We start from the raw sequence: 19444 nt of genomic DNA on the forward strand, positions 1-19444 counted from the left end.
CAGGCATTTATTTTACAGTAAAGAACTGCGTAATCTCTGCTTGTTTCCGCACGAGCGAAGGCACAACACGGCGCTCCAATGAATCTAAATCATGCAATGCTCCGTCATCGTACGAGCCGACGAAACGGCGCAATTCATCGATTGCGTTCGTCACCTCCTTCGCTGTGGGCACATCACACGGATCTGGCTCCCAGGAACCATCATCACAGACATTGGGATTTTGAACACTTTCGTCAAGTGCCTCATCATTCATTTCTTCCGCAGCTACGGCGGCGTCAGCAAACAAAAAGGCTCTCAGGTCAACGTCGTCGGGACACCACCTTTGCTGCGTAGCTCATCCCACACTTCGGCCACATCAGATGAAGCTGAAGTCTCCTCTTCCTCGTCGCCGGCACCAGCCTGTGCGTTTTTTTGTAATACCTGCCTTTATAATGCACGTCTTAATAACTTCTGCCCTCACTTCTTGCCAGGAGGCAGCAAGCATTTCAACTTACTGATTAATATCGATCTTCAGCTCCCGTTTCAGACGGATGTTCAGAAGAAGCTTCTGTATCAGTCGGCGCCGGTAACAGCATTTAAAACTGTTGATTATTCCTTTGTTCAGCGGCTGTATTAGTGATGTGCAGTTAGCCGGGAAGTAGTGCAGTTCGATGTGAGACAGCTGCAGGCCTTCAACGTGGTGCGCAGCGCAATTGTCCAGAAGCAGGCAAACTTGACGGCCTTGCCGCTTGACATCCTGGTTGAAGTCTTTCAGCCATTCAGAAATATTGCCTGAGTCATCCACGCTTTAGAGTTTGCCATGTATTTCACAGGCATACGCTTCGTCCCCTTAAAGCGCCTGGGACGGCCACTTTTTCCAACAACTAGCAGGACTCTCTTGTCAGTGCCGTCGAGGTTGATGCACAGTAGAACTGTTAAGCAGAGTTTGCTCTGCTTTCCGCCGCGGCATTCATCTCCTTTAAGTGCTAGCGTGCGGCCCAGAAGCATCTGATAAAAGAGAGCAATCTCGTCGGCTTTATAGATTTCAGCCGCTTCGAAACGACTCAGTATTCCAAGAAGCGTGTCAGCCACCCATGAAGCAGCAGCATCGCTGTCTGCAGAGGCAGATTCGCCGCAGATTACTTTCCCGATGACATTGAGTCGGCTCTTGAAACCTTGTAGCCACCCGTTGCTTGCCTTGAAGTTATCATGGCCCAAGATGCACGCAAAATCCTTCGCCTTCTGTTGTAATATCGCTCCGCTTATGGGCACATTCCTGGCTCACGTGTCCAAAAACCACGTGAACACTGCCTTGTCCACATCATCATATTTTGAGTTTTAATCTTTTCGTAGCCTTTGTTCCAGATTCTACTGCACTTCTAATCTTCTCTTCCGCACTCAAAATTGTTGACAGAGTGCTCGCTAGGATGTTGAAACAATCGGCGACGTCCTTCTTCTCGCCCACGGAGACCGCATTTAAAATGGCAAGTTTGTCTTGAAATGACAAAACTTTTCGTTTTCTGGCCGTTGAACTCATCACGACGAACTGACGCCGCAGATACAAGCGGAGCCCCACGAATACAGTCAGAAAGGCTGGCCTAGCACTTCCGAAACACGTCGGGCGAACCAACACCGCAAATCCGCTGACACGAGACGTTCACGAGACGCAGAACAACAGACAAGATGGCGAATGCACAATGTGCGCAAAAATTGCAAGTGCTGGCGAATGCACAACGTGCGCAAAAATTGCATGTGCTACACGCACATACAGTACCAACAAAGAAATCAACTGCAGCTACTAATGCCACCTGGTGTTGCACTACACTACCAACGCCTAAGGAAGCTGCTGCGTTAGCCACGAAGCGGCACTAGAAGATAATACTATTGAGATGTGGATTTAATAGTTCGTTTGAACGTCTAGCGCTGCCAGTAATTCGGGCAGAGCAGGGTCGAATTGCCAGCCGCAGGGTACAGCTTCAGCACGAGAGATGGGCGCCGGAGCCAAGCGATGGTGATGGCGATGCCGCAGCATTTTCCGTTCTTTGTCTTCTTTACACTATCATCATCATCGCCAATTTTGTTTGATATCTGCGATTACAGGCGTTCACGTAGCTGCTGGCTTCTTAGAGTTCGAATATTCACTAAATTAATGCATTTCTTTGGCCAAATTTTCAGTAAAAGCTCAAGTTCATTACACCAAGGTTGACCGCCGCAACTCCTTCGTTACGTAGAGGTCGAAAATACATTGGCTTCAATGGGTGTGGCATTGGGGAATTTAAAAACTTCGTTAAATTCAGGAATTCATTACATAGATGTTCCAGAGATTCCAGGTTCAACTGTAGCACCAGAGGCTTGTGCCCTTGTGCCTCTTTCGTATCCTGCCGTGTCAGCCGTTAGTGTTTTATTTATGCCGTCTGCATCCTTCATCCATCACAAGCACCTGCCACTGCCATCTGCTGTTCTCGACGTTCATGGTGGCTTCACGAAGCTACTCATCTACGATCCGTCTCCGCGCCCAATTACTCTGCTGCGTGGGGAATCTCCCGATTCTATTCAACCAGCCCACCTTCTCTCTGACCTGGACGCCTCCAAGACTAACTGTAGTAACTACATCGATGCTCTGCAGTCCGATCCGACGCCTGATTCAATGCCAGACGACTTCTTCCGAACCACCGTCGATGACGCTCTTGCTTCCACCTACCGGGCGCAGCTTGTGGCCCATTTACAGACGTTTCGCTGCGCGTTCGACGCCGCCCACACACCTCTTGGTCGCACTTCCGCAGTCGCGCTTCACATTCAGACCGGCTCTAACTCTCCTTTTCGACAGCGCCCCTATCGTGTGTCAGCGGCAGAGCGTCGCGTGATCAATGAGCAAGTTGAAGACATGCTACAACGTGGTGTAATCCGTCCATCTCAAAGCCCCTGGTCTTCACCAGTGGTGCTAGTAAAGAAGAAAGATGGTTCGTTTCGCTTTTGTATCGACTACCAGCGCCTCAACAAAATTACCCACAAGGACAATTATTACCCCCTTCCTCGTATAGACGACGCTCTTGATTGCCTCCAAGGTGCCGAGTACTTTTCATCTCTTGATTTACGTTCCAGTTACTGGAAAATGCCAATGGCTGCCTGTGACAGAAAGAAGACCGCATTTGTGACGCCGGATGGCCGCTATGAATTTAATAGGGTGCCCTTCGGTCTGTGCAATATGCCCGCCACATTTGAGAGGATGATGGATAACATCTTGCGGAAGTTCAAGTGGCACATCTGCCTCTGCTACTTGGATGACATTGTTGTCTTTTCCACCGACTTCGCTACGCACTTAGAGCACTTGCGGCAAGTTTTGGTTTGTGTTACTGACGCTAGCCTACAACTGAATCTTCAGAAATGTCACTTCGGTGCCCAGCAGTTGACAATTTCGGGTCACATCGTCTCTAAGGAAGCTGTTCGCCCTGATCTGACCAAGCTGAGCGCAGTGGCGCAGTTTCCTAAACCGGTCTCACTCAAGCAACTTAGAAGCTTCATAGGTCTGTGCTCGTATTTTCAGTGCTTTGTGCAGAATTTTGCTTCTATTATTGCACCCCTGACGAAGCTACTCGGGGGAAACAGTGACTTAACTGCCTGGCGGCCGAGTGCGACCGCATTGCGCCATCTTTTGACATCGCCGCCAATCCTTCGCCACTACAACCCGACAGCACCCACCAAGGTCCATACTGATGCGAGTGGCGTTGGCCTCGGAGCTGTCTTGGCTCAACGGAAAAACGGCTTTCACGAATACGTTGTCGCGTACGCTAGTCGTGTCCTCTCTAAAGCTGAATGCAACTACTCAGTTACGGAAAAGGAGTGTTTGGCAATTCTGTGGGCACTAACGAAATTCCGACCCTACCCGTACGGTCGCCAGTTTGACGTCACAAGCCACCACATGTTATGTTGGCCGTCTCTCTTAAAGACCCGTCCGGCCGCCTCGCACGATGGGCTCTCCGCCTTCAGGAATTTGACATCCGTGTTGTATATCGCTGTGGCCGTAAACACATGGACGCCGACGCTCTGTCTCATCCTCCCCTATCCAGTGAACCTGCTTGCTCTATGATGCTGATCCCGTCCTCTCGTCTCTAACCATCGCTGATATGCCTGCGGAGCAGCGCAGAGACCCGTGGCTCGCATCTCTTATCGACATTGTGTCCACTTCTCCCAACGCTGTGCCTTCTCAGACTTAACGCCGTCAAGCACCACACTTCGCCCTACGAGACGGTCTTCTCTACTGCCGCAATTATATGCCTGATGGCCGACGGGGGCTTCTCGTCATTCCCCACCATTTACGACATGAAATTTGTGCCTCCTTCCATGCCGACCCTCAGTGTGTTCATCCTGGTGCAGTCAAGACGTTTGAAAGAATTTCTGAACGCTACTATTGGCGCGGCATGTACGGCTATATTCGCAAATACGTCCGCTCCTGCATCGCCTGTCAGCGCCGCAAGTCATTCACACCTCATGCTTCTGGCCCCTTACAACCCCTTCCATGCCCGGCCAGTCCTTTTGGTCGCGCTGGCGTTGATCTTTACGGGCCACTTCCCTGCACGGTCTCTGGGAACCGCTGGATTATCGTCGGCATCGACCACCTCGCCCAATCTGCGGAGACCGCCACCCTACCTGACGCTACTGCCCGTGAAGTTGCCCCGTTTTTGCTTCATGATTTTGTTCTTCGCCATGGCGCGCCGCGTGAGCTGCTGAGTGACAGAGGCAGTGTCTTCCTTTCCAACGTCGTTGAAGCTCTACTGGCCGAATGTCGTCGGACCACCACAGCCTATCACCTTCAAACTAACGGGCTGACTGAGCGCTTCAGTCGTACTCGGAAATATGCTCACAATGTATGTTGCCGCCGATCAGGCTAACTGGGATGCTGTTCTTCCTTTCGTGACGTACGCTTACAACACCGCCACGCAGTCAACCACCGGATTTAGCCCTTTCTTCCTCCTTTATGGGCGTGAGGCATAGTCCACGATGGACACTATATCACCATATCGTCCAGACTCCTCCGAATGGACTCCCCTTTCCGACGCTGCAAAGCATGTGGAGGAATGTCGCCAGCTGGCCCGCAGTTTAACATTGGGATCTCAAGGCCGCCAAAAGCATCGTCACGACAAAGAACAGACACCACATGTTTTCCTTACAGGATCCCTTGTTTGGCTCTGGGTTCCTGGCACCCCACCAGGATTGTCATCGAAATTTCGAACTGAGTACCACGGCCCCTACCGCATCGTTCACCAAACCTCCCCTGTAAATTATATCATGAAGCCACTCACTCCTTCTTTGGACATGCGTCATCGCGGCCGCGAAACTGCGCACGTGAGCCGCCTCAAAAGTACTACGACCCGCTCGTCTTACCCTCACCATAGGTCGCCAGGATGGCTCCTCTTCGCTCCCGGGGAAATTGTAGTGAACAAAGAGCAGATATCACGAAGACGAGGAAGAGAACGATGAAGTGCCGCTGCGCTGCTCGAGCTCACTGGTTTGTGCCTAGACGGACTGTGTTCTTGTGCTGTTCGCCGTGCAGCTTAGAGGGCTATATTCCCTGTTGAATCCTCAGTAAAACCCCTTTCAGAAAAAACAAAATATTTGATCTGAAAAGCATGCCTATTGTGCAAAACATTTGTTTCGACAATGTGTTGGGAAATAAAAGCCATCCCTCATTTTAGGCAAATTTCGTGCTTGCTTACCCTTAATGCATTTTGCTCGTGACTCTTGCAGCCACCTCTAAGCTCTTCTCATTCTGTTCATTTTGTTTTGAGCCATCCTAAACACTTTTTTTCTTTTTGAAGGCTGCCCAAGTAAAGCACCGCAGTTCAGATATGTGCATTAGTGAAAAAGAATTCATGTTTATCCATTCAAATCAGCCTGGAACAAAAAGGATAGGGCACATTTTTTTGCTGTAGTCTGCTGTACTCTCACTGCTTTTAATAACTCCAAAAAACTTTCCAATATGCTTTTTTGGCAGCCTGTGGTTGAGTCTGCAGTCTAGTACTAACAATGAACTTAGTCACCTAGTATAGGGATATTTAACAATTCTCAATAACATGCAATGAAACTGAAGTAGTTAGTGTGTGAAATACTAGTAATTTAGGATAAGGGCTTTTTTTTTTTTTTTCAATCTTTTTGTTTAAAGTGTGTTGAAAGCTTTATTTTCTGTCTAACGCACTATACTGGAGCACTGCATGGGCTCGGGCCTGCTCGCGGAAAATTTGCCATTCCGCCGGGCCCAGATCAGACTCGGGCTTGACGTTACAGGCCTGGGCTGGGCCCAGGCCAGGCTGGGGCTAGCTCTGTACGGCTTCTTTCAGAAATGAAGGAATCCCGCCGCTAAATTCGGTCCAGTGGCTTATGAATAAACCACTGTTAGTACTTTGGTTCATGTTGAATGAGAGAAAGCTCATTTGTAGATCAGCACCACCCGGTGGTCTGTTTGAGTAACTTCGGGTGCGCACGCCTGTCGCTGTTCAGCGACACAAGCCAATGAAGTTCAAAAAAGAAGGCAAAAAACCCAGCAGCAGCACGCTGTGCTACAGTGAGGGCTCCGTAACGCATGACATGCGGTTCGTTTGCACAAGCACGAATCTAGGAGAAGGTGCTCCATCTTGTTGTTTTTGCATTACTGCTAAGAACTGCACATTTGAAGCCTCATTAGAGCTGCCTGAAGACCTTCAATTGATTCCTCGGCAGGCAGCCGTCTGCTCAAAGATTGCCTTTGATTGTCTGCATTTGTCTCCCCCCCCCCCCCCTCCCCCAAAAAAAAAAGTTTATAATTTGAGAAAGGGCATTAAATAAAAGCATATTGCTTTAGGAATAAGAACTTGGACCACTAGCTAATTTTTAATAAGGAGTCATATTTAAAATGCCTGTAATTCACAGCTTTTAAATGTACATTGTGCACGATAACTTTAAATAAAATGTCTTCCCAATTTCTTGACCTAATCTGCTTCTGTGTGTACTATAACTGTACCCTTCTCTGCTGAGAATATTTTGTAAGGCTGTTTTCTCATTTTGATTTATTCTTAAGTACTGGTTAAGCAGTAAATGTTTAAGGTGTCTGTGCAGCCTAACTTTGCCGGGCCTGGTCCACGTGAGCCTGGGACCAACCCTAGCTTGGAGCCATGGGCCCCGGCTGGGCTGAGCTGGGCTTCAAACTGTGGGCTATAAGATCTGTGCAGTGCTCTACACTAAACACATTGCTTGACATTCTTGAATTTACTGTCAGGACCTTAAAAATTATGAAAAAAAAAATTTTTTTTTTCTTGTGAAATTGGTATGAAACTAGAATATGGCAGAGATAATTTCTGCTGGTTGCCCTTCCTTTAACAGGCATCCAGTGGCAGTCAGGTGGTCTCGTCAGCAGCCCCAGCCAATGGTAGTGGCCAGCCTGCCCTGCCCTCATCCCGACCAGAGGACAAACGGTTGAGCAACATCTCGGAAAACAGCGAGGACAGCGTGGACTGCCCTGCCTACTCGTGCTCGCCGCCAGCCTCTGATGTGCTCCTGCTCTACCCACACCAGGGGCCCGGCAGTCCCAAGGACTCTCTGGGCACCAAGGTGGTTTTTTGTAAACGCAGAAGTTCTGTGCTGTAGTTTTATTTTTTATTTATTTTTATTTTATTTTTTCGTTTTTGTGGCACAATATGTGGCTTTTTTCTTCGAAGGAAATGTCAAAGGGAGGAGAGATGGTGGGGAGATGAACTTGTTACTGCACACTTAAGCTGTTTTTGTGTTGCCAGTAAACATTGAACAGCAGAAAGTTTATTCTCCTTAAAATACTTGCATTGTAGCTGTGATATTTTAACGAGATAGCATTAAAGGCCCCGTTCACCAAAAATCTGCTGTCGGCATTGTGGGCACAAACCCATGAGCATGGCACTGACAGGAGGTACTGGCAGCTGACAAGGCTGAGCACTGACGTAGGGCTGCCTGACATTACATTTCGCAGCAGCTGCAACTCGGGCCTCTCCTTTTACATGTGATGTCAGAATCAGCATGCCAAGACCCCTGCAGTCAGGTTACCCCTAGACCATGCGTGTATACTGCTTGGTCAAACTGGTGCTTTATATATGTGCTCGTAGCCTATGCTATCGTGTCATACCTGTAGTAATCCCGATCGCCATCAGCTCGCGCGCCAACCCGAAGAGGTACACGAAGTGGAGCCGGAGCCTTGTTGGCACTGCCCTGTTGATTAGAACGCTACCCCCGTCGCTTTGGTTTGTGGACGTTGCTTGCGGTCTTGGTGCTCCTATAAACACCTTACACTTGGTGGAGGTTCGGTCGTTGCCCCAGTCCTCCTCGCAAATTTCACCCTGGAACTTCGGAACCGCACGCTACCGCCTTCGGTCACAACCATGCAGGACGCTCCCAGCCAACCATCGACGCCCATTCCTGCCACTCCTGCCACCATCATCTGTCCCGGGGCACAACGCCCCCGTGACCCACCTTTCTTCAGTGGTACCGACGACCACGACGTTGACGACTGGCTGGCCTCTTTCGAGCGCGTCAGCACTTACAACCGCTGGGACGATTCCATCAAACTGAGCAACGTCCTCTTCTACCTCACGGACGTGGTGAATCTGTGGTTTCGAAACCGATCTTCCGACGTGGTCTGTCTTCAAGAAGAACTTCGCGGATGTCTTCGGCCGTCCTGCGGTACGTAAACTCCGCGCCGAACAACGCCTCCATGCACGGCTTCAATGTCCCGAAGAAACGTTTACTAGCTACATTGAGGACATGGTTGACCTCTGCAAGCGGGTCAATCCGTCCATGCCCGAGCCCGAAAGAGTCACACATGTTCTAAAAGGTCTCACTGATGATGCGTACTATATGATGTCGGCCAGAGACCCTACTTCCGTATCCGACATTATAACACTGTGCCAGAGGTTTGACGAGCTACGAAAGCAACGCGCTTCTACGCGGCGGGCTGCCACACCTGCCGGCATTGCTGGCTTGGCACTGGCTACGCCGTCTGCGGAACAGTCTCAATTTATGCAGAATATCCAAGACTTCATCCGCGAAGAAGTTGCTTGCCAGCTGTCCCTCCTCCACCCAGTTCAGCCGACCGTCTGCACTTCGCAATTAGCGCTGGCCAACGCGCCATCCATCTCGCCGGCTGTCCGCCAAGTTATCGAGGAGAAAGTCGCCGAAGCGCTGCCTTCTAGTGTTCCCATCGCTCCTGTGCAAGCACTACTCACTTACGCTCAAGTAACCGCTGGAACGCGCGGTCCGCTTCCAACATCGTCGTACCAGAACGGCCCTACATTTTATGCTCCACCTCGTTTCATGGCCCCTCAGTCTCAGATCCCTCGACCGCGACGCCGCATTACGAACCCATGGCGAACTGCCGACAATCGCCCAATTTGCTATGCTTGCGGGCTCCCGGGTCACGTTGCTCGCCTTTGCCGTCAGCGCCCGCTTCATCCTGAGAACACAGTCCGTCAGTACCACTACGATCCCGAGCCGCCCTTGAGCAACGTCTCTTCTGGATCGTCTCCACTTCGGGCTCAGTACTCGACACGCCGTTCGCCTTCGCCTCGCCGACATTCCATTTCGCCAATGGTCCGGCGACAGGACCCTACGCAAGGGGAAAACTGAATGCCGCAGTTCCGGAGGCAAGAACTGCGCGTTTGACGAACTCGTTAAGTCCTCCGCTTTCTCCCGCCAACGTCATTGAAGTGTTCGTAGAAGGCTTTCCCGTTCTTGCGCTGGTGGATACAGGTGCTGCCGTTTCCGTAATTAGTGATGCCCTTCGCCGCAAAATTCGCAAGGTCACGACGCCGCTTTCTGCCTTTTCGCTTCGTATGGCCAGTTCAGAGCGCATCACCCCTGTGGCAGCGTGCACGGTACGAGTTTGCATCAAAGACATTACGTATCTCGTCGAGATGGTGGTGCTTTACGACTGCTCCCACGACATCATCCTCGGCTACGACTTTCTGTCAACTCACAGTGCTGTGATTGTGCCCGTGCTGAAGTTGAGCTTTCCCCTGTGTGTAATGTTTCCCTGTGTGACCCGCCTGTGCGCCCTGCTAAACTCCTTGTAGCTGCAGACACCGACATTCCTCCCTTTTCTTCTGTTCTCGTTCCCCTTATCTCGACATCTGCCCTCCCTAGTCCTGTTCTCTTTACGCCCAAACTCGCCTCCGCCCACCATAACCGCCTCCTTCTTCCTTTCGCCATTCTAACAATTTCTGATGGCAGCTGTGTCATCTATGCTTCCAACCCTTTTCCCTGCCCAACGGCTGTTCTTCGCGGGGAGTGCCTCGGCTACATTGAAGAGCTGGACCCTGATCGCACTTACATGTTCTCCGAACCTGAAGTTTTTCCTCACGTCGCTGCCCTGACGTCTTGTGCTGCTACGAGTGATGAGCTTCCTGTCGACGCCCTTCATCGAGCTATCGCGACCGACCTTCCGTCCGCCCAACGGGACCAAATAGTCGCCCTCCTTCAGCGCTTCAGTGCATCTTTTGACGTGTCCCAGCCTTCCTTGGGCCGTGCCTTGACCGTTTCTCATGCAATCGACACTGGTCCTCATGCTCCCCTGCGGCAGCGACCATATCGCGTGTCGTCCACTGAGCGCCGCGCCATTTGTGACAATGTCGCCGATATGCTTCAACGAGGCATCATACGACCATCTCATAGCCCTTGGGCCTCCCCAATAGTGTTGGTGACGAAGAAAGATGGCACGATCCGCTTCTGTGTGGACTACCGGCGTCTGAATAAGATAACCCGCAAAGATGTTTACCCACTACCACGAATTGACGACACGCTAGATTGTTTGCAAGGAGCGGAGTTCTTTTCGTCGCTAGATTTGCGCTCTGGCTATTGGCAAGTACCGATGGCTTCCGCTGACCGCCCGAAAACAGCCTTCATCACTCCCGATGGATTGTATGAATTCAATGTGATGCCGTTCGGACTGTGCAACGCCCCCGCCACCTTCGAGAGAATGATGGATAACGTTCTCAGTGGGCTCAAATGGGAAACGTGTCTTTGTTATCTAGATGACATTGTCGTTTTCTCGAAAGATTTCCCTTCCCACCTTCTGCGCCTTCAGCGTGTCCTTATGTGCCTTACTGAAGCCGGCCTACAGCTCAACTTGAAGAAATGTCACTTTGCCGCTACCAAGCTCACAATACTTGGTCATGTCATATCCAAGGATGGCGTTCTATCGGATCCTACCAAACTTCGTGCCATCTCAGACTTCCCCAAGCCCACAACCTTGAAAGAACTTCGCAGTTTTGTCGGTCTATGTTCGTATTTCCGCCGTTTTATCCGCAACTTCGCCAGTATCATCGCCCCTTTAACGCAACTTCTCGCCGGAGGCCCGAACCTCTCCTCTTGGTCACCAGCCTGTGATGCTGTGTTCAGTACACTACGCCGTCTACTGGTCTCTCCCCCTATACTCCGCCATTTTGACCCTGCCTGCTCGACCGAAATACACACTGATGCAAGCGGCGTAGGTCTGGGCGCTGATCTTGCTCAACGGAAACCTGGATATTCCGAGTATGTCGTCGCGTACGCTAGTCGTACCCTCACGAAAGCGGAATCGAACTATTCTGTGACTGAAAAGGAGTGTCTGGCCATCATATGGGCCATTACCAAGTTTCGTCCTCATATTTACGGTCGCCCATTCTACGTTGTTACCGACCACCACGCGCTCTGTTGGCTATCCTCCCTCAAAGACCCCTCCGGCCGCCTCGCCCGCTGGGCGCTACGTCTTCAGGAGTACGATATCCACGTCATCTATCGATCTGGACGCAGGCACACCGACGCTGATGCCCTTTCCCGTTCACTGCTTCCTAATGACTCGACGGCTGGCTTCGTTTGTGCCTACGATATGTCGCCGCTCAACATTGCTAACATGAAATCTGAGCAGCAGAAGGATCCATGGATATCCTCCCTCTTAACATTCCTGTCTACGCCCGCAGAGCTGTCTCCGTCACGTGCACTTCGTCGTCAGGCCCACCACTTCGCCACTCGTGATGGACTTTTATACCGCCGCAATTACCATCCTACAGGGCGAAAGTGGCTTCTCGTGATTCCGCGACATCTCCATGCTGAAATCTGCGCCTCTTTCCACGCCGATCCCCAATGCGGCCATGCAGGTGTCATGAAAACCTATTCTCGACTGCGTATGAGATATTACTGGCGCGGCATGTACCGCTTCATTCGTCAGTATATCCGATCCTGTACCGCCTGCCAACGTTGCAAGAATCCATCCCCTCAGCCAGCCGCTCCGTTGCAGCCATTGCCTTGCCCTAGCCGCCCTTTTGACCGTGCCGGTATCGATCTGTATGGCCCGCTTCCGACCACGTCGGCTAACAACCGCTGGGTCATCGTAGCCGTTGACCACCTAACCCGTTACGTGGAAACATCGGCCTTGCAGTCTGCCACCGCACGGGATGTTGCTTCGTTCATTCTGCATCGCCTCGTTCTTCGTCACGACGCACCGAAAGAATTGATCAGTGACCGCGGACGTGCGTTTCTGTCCGACACTGTCGAAGCCCTCCTCAAACAGTGCCAGATCATTCACCGGAGCACCACAGCGTATCACCCCCAAACGAACGGCATGACTGAGCGATTTAATCGCACTCTTAGTGACATGCTAGCCATGTACGTTGATAGCGCTCACTCTAATTGGGACCAAGTGCTGCCTTTCGTAACGTACGCCTACAATACGGCTACTCAGACTACGACTGGGTTCTCCCCCTTCTTTCTTTTATATGGTCATGAACCCACGTCCACCATGGATACTATCTTGCCCTACCAACCCGACGCTTCAGAGACCACTCTACTGTCTGAAGCGCACACATTTGCCGAAGAATGCCGACAATTGGCGCGCTCCTTCACAACGGGGAACCAGGCTCAACAAAAGCATAACCGGGACCCTACACATCCAGCGCCTTCATATCCCTCAGGTGCCCTCGTTTGGCTCTGGGTGCCTTCCTCTGCACCTGGCCTCTCATCCAAACTCCTATCGCGCTATCATGGACCTTACCGCATTCTTGAACAATCTTCTCCCGTCAATTACGTAGTAGAGCCCTTGAACCCATCTCCAGATCATCGCCGCCGCGGCCGAGAAACTGTACATGTCGACCGCCTCAAGCCGTATTATGATCCCCCTACCCTTTCCTCACCATGAGTCGCCAGGATGGCTCCTTTTCCGCCGGGGGGTATTGTAGTAATCCCGATCGCCATCAGCTCGCGCGCCAACCCGAAGAGGTAGACGAAGTGGAGCCGGAGCCTTGTTGGCACTGCCCTGTTGATTAGAACGCTACCCCCGTCGCTTTGGTTTGCGGACGTTGCTTGCGGTCTTGGTGCTCCTATAAACACCTTACATACCCAATAATATTTACTATTCTGTTGTACAGTTTCTGTAAATTTTGATCATCTAAGCTCTACCTTTATAATTGTTTGCAGAATTGAACAGCTATGCATGCATTTCTTGCAGCTTTGCGGGCAACTCACCTTGTTCCCCCGAGCCATATGCAACATCTGTGCACACATGTTCTGTAGGTCAGTGTGTGCAGATTGTGTTTGGCGCATGATAGCTACAGTCGCTTATGCGCCATAAAACCCATATAACTGGTGTATGATGCTCTAAGGGACTGTGGCATGCTTGAGAATGGTGCATCCTGTTGCAGGGGAGTGAGGCACAGCGCAAGCGCCAATACCGGGTGGGGCTGAACCTGTTCAACAAACGGCCCGAGAAGGGCATTCGCTACCTGGTCGATCGCAGCTTCCTCGACCCCTGTCCTCAGGCAGTGGCCCGCTTCCTCATCTCACGCAAGGGCCTGAGCAAGATGCGTATTGGCGAGTATCTAGGCGACCTGCAGGGGGCCTTCAATGCCCGCGTGCTCGAGTGCTTCGTCGAGGAACTGGACTTTGCTGGCATGCAGGTACCCACCCCGCCTTGCCATTCATTGTAGTAGCCCAGTCAGGGGCACATAAATTTCTTTGGGCTTTAGCAGCGCAGATTCTTCTGACCCCCCTCCACCATGGCAACCTAAGAGATGCCCTCGAATTCTCAAAATAGCCAGAAAGTCTCCAATCTTATACCTATTTTTCACTCTGTCTGGTCTCATTCTTGTTTGTACGAGCTCACACTTCTCTTCACTCCATTATGTTTCAACACGTTCTCCAGCCTGAACCGGAATACTGCCTGAATAGTCAACTTTTGAAGTTCTTACTCAGCTTTGTTTGTACTTAAACTTTAAGACACATATTACCTAATTTTCCAACAGTGTATTCATTCTGGTTCAAGTTGTGCTCCTATAGGGGAATGTGACTTAGGAAACTATCTCTTTGTAACAACAGATAAATTTTTGTTCTGTGTTATCATATTTGAAATACCTGCAGTAAGAGGGCTGTGCAGTCACATTCCCATATTTCATGGTTTATGCAGAAAGAACATTGTGTTAAACATGGGTGTCACTCCCTGTTTCCGTACTCCCAGTGGTCGCTGGAATTTTGAAAATTTTGTGGTGAAGAATGACAACTGCAGTAAAAACATATTTAATTTGAACTTCACGGAACTAGAAAAAAAGTTTGGGATGACCTCGAAAAAATTGAAAAGGACCATTCGTAGCATGGTAAATTTATTTAGTGAAAGACTGGGCAATGGTCGTCTGCTTTTTAGATGAAAGCTAGGGAATGGAACAAAGACTATTTTTGCATTCCCATCAATACTTTATGCGAGCATACTATCATTAATGTCAAAGCATAGCTGCTTGAAAGTGTTAATGGCCTCCCTATCATCTTTGACAGTGCGATGCAGTGCTGATGGGTGTACCCTCGCAAGCAGCTTGTGTCGAACGTGAGGTGGCTTCATTGCATGATGCGCAAATGACTACGAGCACCACGTTGTGGCACAGTGAAAGAATCATGCGGCTGGAAGTGAGGGAAACGTGCAGTGTGACCAGTGAACATCTGAAATGCCACACAGTTATGATGTGTACTGCCAGCTACCGTATTTACTCGCATAATTCTTGCACTTCTTTTTGCAGAAAATTGATGCTAAGTTGGGGGATGCAATAATTAATGCGGGAAAAATTTTCAAGCAAATGTTTTGGAGCGCTAAAAGCAAATTTAGATAGGTGCGAATCAGGATTCTTAAGTCAGCTATTGTAAATATAACCAAAACATTACTTTCAAGCAGAACTTACCCTTGTTATCGTCATCACTTCCCGCGTCCCGTGGTTTAATGCTCACAGCAGACCATACAGTTCTACTCTTGATCAAAGACTTGATCCGAGTCCGTATCGGCACTGCAATTACTGTCTCCAGTAGCGCACTACGCAGAACTCGACATCGAAGTGCCTGCTGACAGCGCGGTTGGTATGCTGTAGCCCATTCTTGAAAGCTTTCAACTTAAAAGCAGCTGTATAACTTGCGTACCGCTCCACCACGATGCGACACCAAGAACGCGGTGGATGGTGGAACAACGCAAGTAACACGGACGGAACGAAGGAACAATGACAACGAGACGTGGAGACACCTCGCAAAATAACAATGACTATGAGCATCATGGCAAAAAAAAAAAAAAAAGCGACGAGCATAATCGATGATGATGATGATGATCTACTTGAGCACGCTACCACCGCCTGGCAGCGCGTGCACACAACAAGGCCAGCTAGGTTCAGTAGCGCTCCAAAGATGGCGCTTGTTACTACTAGCAGACGACTCTCGCGGTGGTAACATTGGTGGCGCGATGATTATGAGAGGAAGAAAAAAATTTGATTTTTGACGCCCAATGTTGGGGGTGCGAGCATTATGCGAGTAAATATGATATATTCGTTTGGCTGGTTGATTCATAGCCAATAGCTGCCATTGCCACAGGCTGGCACAAAGCTTGTAAAAGCGAAAATAAATAGTGCTTGGCCTGTTCTCGTAGATTAGGCCGGCCGTGTTTTTGCTGCTGAGTTTACGTTACAGCCACTTTCCAGGAGCACGCTTTCTTGCCAGTATGGAAAAGGCTGGTCATCATCATGCCTGTGCTGTTGCAAAGTTCTGAAGGGGTATGATTTTAGCATCGTGTGTGTCACATTGCCTCCCACAGACAAAGTATTGCATGTATTAAATGCACCAGCTTATTAACTTTCTGCTTAATAACTTAAAAACATGCATAATCATGGTTCAGAGATGGCCAGATATTGGCACCACATGCATTTCCTACTGCGTACACAAAGGCTTATGGTGTGCCTGCTCGTTAAAGTAAAAGCAGGCATGTGTGGTCACACTGCTGAGCAGCTTAGGAAGCAAAAATTGCTGAGAAAATAAAAAATTGCCGCTGTGGAATACAGGGAGAAAAAGAAAAGAGAGAAATGTGATATTGTAGCACCACATAGCTCGTTGGTCTTAACTGACTTCTCGCATAATGCAATAAATGCTCTACTGATAGTACCTCCCCTGCCGGCAAGACTATTTTATGGTTGCTTTTTTGTGATGTGTATTTGGACATACCTACCAGGCTCATACATCTTTTAACCCGCCGCGGTGCCGCAGGGGTTAGGGCGATCGAGTACGGTGGCCAAGGATGCTAGCTCGAATCTCTGCTGCCACAGCAGCGGCTTTGATGGAGGCGAAGAACAAGGCGCCCGTGTACTGCGCAATGTCAGTGCAAGTTCAGGAACCCCATGTGGTCAAAATTTCTAGACCTGCACTACGGCGTCTCTCATTGCCCGAGTCGCTTTGGGACGTTCATCATCATCATCAGCCTGACTATACCCACTGCAAGGCGAAGGCCTCTCCCATATTTCTCCACTTAACCCGGTTCTGTGCTAGCTGCATCCACTTGACCCCTGCGAACTTCTTAACCTCATCCGCCCACCTAACTTTCTGCCGCCCCCTGCTACGCTTTCCTTCCCTTGGAATCCAGTTGTTACCCTAAGCGACCATCGGTTATCCTCTCTTCGCACTACATGTCCTGCCCATGCCCATTTCTTCTTCTTAATTTCCACTAGAATGTCAGTAACTTAAGTTACTTCTCTGACCCACTCTGCATGCTTCCTATCTCTTAATGTTATTCCTACCATTTTTCGTTCCATAGCCCTCTGGGTTGTCCTCAACTTAAGTAGAACTCTCTTGGTTAGCCTCCACGTTTCAGCCCCATAGGTGAGTACAGGTAAGATGCAACTGTTGTATACTTTCCTCTTGTGCGATACCGGTAAGCTACTAGTCATAATCTGCGAGTGCTTGCCAAATGCGCTCCATCCCAATCTCATTCTTCTTGTTATTTCCTTTTCATGGTCCGGATCTGCGGTTACTACCTGTCCTAAGTAGACATATTCGCCTACTACTTCCAATACTTCGCTGCCTAATGTAAACTGCTGTTCCTTCCCGAGGCTGTTGAACATTACCTTAGTCTTCTGCATATTGATTTTCAAGCCTACCTTTCTACTTTTCCTGTCTAGGTCATCAATCATTATTTGCAGTTCATCCCCCGAGTTGCTTAGCAAGGCAATGTCATCAGCAAATCGCAGATTACTGAGGTATTCTCCATCTACCCTTATCCCTAACTGCTCCCATTCCAAGTCTCTGAATACTTCCTCTAAGCAAGCTGTGAATAGTACTGGGTAGATTGTGTCTCCTTGCCTAACACCTTTCTTTATGGGAATTTTGTTGCTTTCTTTATGCAGAACTATGGTTGCTGTGCAGCCACTATATACAGTCGAACCCGGATATATCGAATTTTGGTTATATCGAACTCACGGAATATCCCCTTGAAAATCCCATGTAAAAGTATAAGAAAGCAGCGTCATATATCGAACTCAATTTCACCGGTCGTTCGATATATCGAACTCCGCACTGGAAAGTGCCTTCCCTAAAGACGATCGATCGCATCACCCTTGGCCGTTTGCCGCGTGACGTTTTCAAGCCACGCGCGGAAGGAATGAGAGCGGACAGTTCGGCGACGGCTGGCCCGGGCAGCGCCGCGCGCGCATCTGCAGTTATCATTTCCCGCGCGCCAACACATGGCGTTTGCAAGCCATGTGCGTGGGTGTGCCCATTCTTTTGCCGAGCTATCTCTCCTTCAGCACGCGCAACGCATACGCCAAGCCAGCTCAGCCAGTTTTCAGAGAGACGTCGGACGCTTTCTCCAGCGTGTGTTGCGAACCCTCTGCGCGCGGCGGCGCTGGCGGCTGACAAGGCTATGGAGCCTGCGGATGTTAAGAAGTGGCAGCTCTCTCTCTCTCTCTCTCTTTATTTTTTTTTTGCGAGTCATTCTTTCTTATCGTTGTGCTGTACGCGCGTTTTCTTTGCGTGCACTCAAAAGAACGCAGACCCCGCAGGGGGAACCTGTTAAAGCAGGTGTTTGTGTGTACTGTGCGACACCACGGACCCCAGCACCCACACTTAGCCGTGCGTGGCATCGCCGTGTCTGGGGAAAAGGGGATCCTGGTGGTTGAGCCGATGCCGAGTGTTTGGACCTTTATGGCCCCTCGGCGGAGGCAACACACCACTTTGGCCCACGCTTCCCATAGACGGTACCCCCGGGCTGACCCACCCGAGGGAAGTCGGCAGTCGCCTTTTCCTGTCCTCCACTTCATCTTTCACTTTCCTATCTCTTTTCTCAGCACTGTCCTGTCTCCTCCTCACTTCTTGTTTTTCCTTTTTTCTTGGCGGCGAGGGTTAACCTTGTGTGGAGTAGCTACCCTGAGTTGCCCATATTTGGTTATAGTAGCGGTGTACTGCTGGCGTGGGCAGGACTTCTTGCAAGTTCCTGTCCCGTCCCCTCGTTGGGCTCCATGGTGGGTGGCAGGCACAGCTACCGAAAACACGAACCCTTTCATGGATTCTTTCTCCCAAACAAATGATCGCCCTCCAAACAAACGAGGGCGGACCGATGCTACAAGCCATTTCTTTGTGAAAACAAAAGAAACTTTCCCAAAGTTCCATGTCATACATAGCGAGGAGCTACAAAAACCCGCTCGAAAAATCTCCCCTTTCATAGTGTCAAAGTGTCTCACTAAAGACCTGGGCCCTGGATATAAAGTATCAAAACTTGCAAATGGTGACCTCTTGATAGAAGTACAAACCAAGTGCCAGTCCTCCAACCTGAAAAACATTGTGTCGCTTGGGGACATCCCTGTCGTCATCACTCCCCACCGATAGCAAATATGTAGTTATCTGATCCTCTCCAGCTGATTTCCCCCTTTTCATAGTTTCTAATGCTTTCTTGACCTCGTCCTTCGTCACTGGTGGAACGTCTGACTGTTTTTCCCTGCCGCCAATCTCGTTACGGTCCCGACTACTTTGGCTGCTGTAGAGATCTGTATAGAACTCCTCGGCTACTTTGACTATCTTGTTCATATACGTGATGACGTTGCCCGCCTTGTCCCTTATCGCATACATCTGGTTTTTGCCTATGCCCAATTTCTTCTTCATCGCCTTAAGGTTTCCCTCGTTTTTTACAGCATGCTTTGGGACGTTAAACCTTCAT

General features: G+C 49.9%; 1 protein-coding gene across 4 annotated transcripts in view; it reads left to right on the forward strand.

Moving 5' to 3' along the window:
* The window catches only part of siz (Brefeldin-resistant Arf-GEF family protein schizo), a 58730-nt gene that overhangs the window by 20477 nt on the left and 18809 nt on the right, over positions 1–19444 (forward strand). For all 4 annotated transcript variants that reach the window (XM_084580309.1, XM_084580373.1, XM_084580337.1 and 1 more), the window contains exons 4-5: positions 7333–7560; positions 13647–13901. In XM_084580309.1, the coding sequence (XP_084436435.1) occupies positions 7333–7560; positions 13647–13901 (483 nt within the window). The remainder of the gene's footprint in view (positions 1–7332; positions 7561–13646; positions 13902–19444) is intronic.

Source organism: Amblyomma maculatum, chromosome 1, assembly GCF_055883805.1.
Source record: "Amblyomma maculatum isolate TAMU_Amacu chromosome 1, ASM5588380v1, whole genome shotgun sequence".
Lineage (NCBI taxonomy): Eukaryota > Metazoa > Arthropoda > Arachnida > Ixodida > Ixodidae > Amblyomma > Amblyomma maculatum.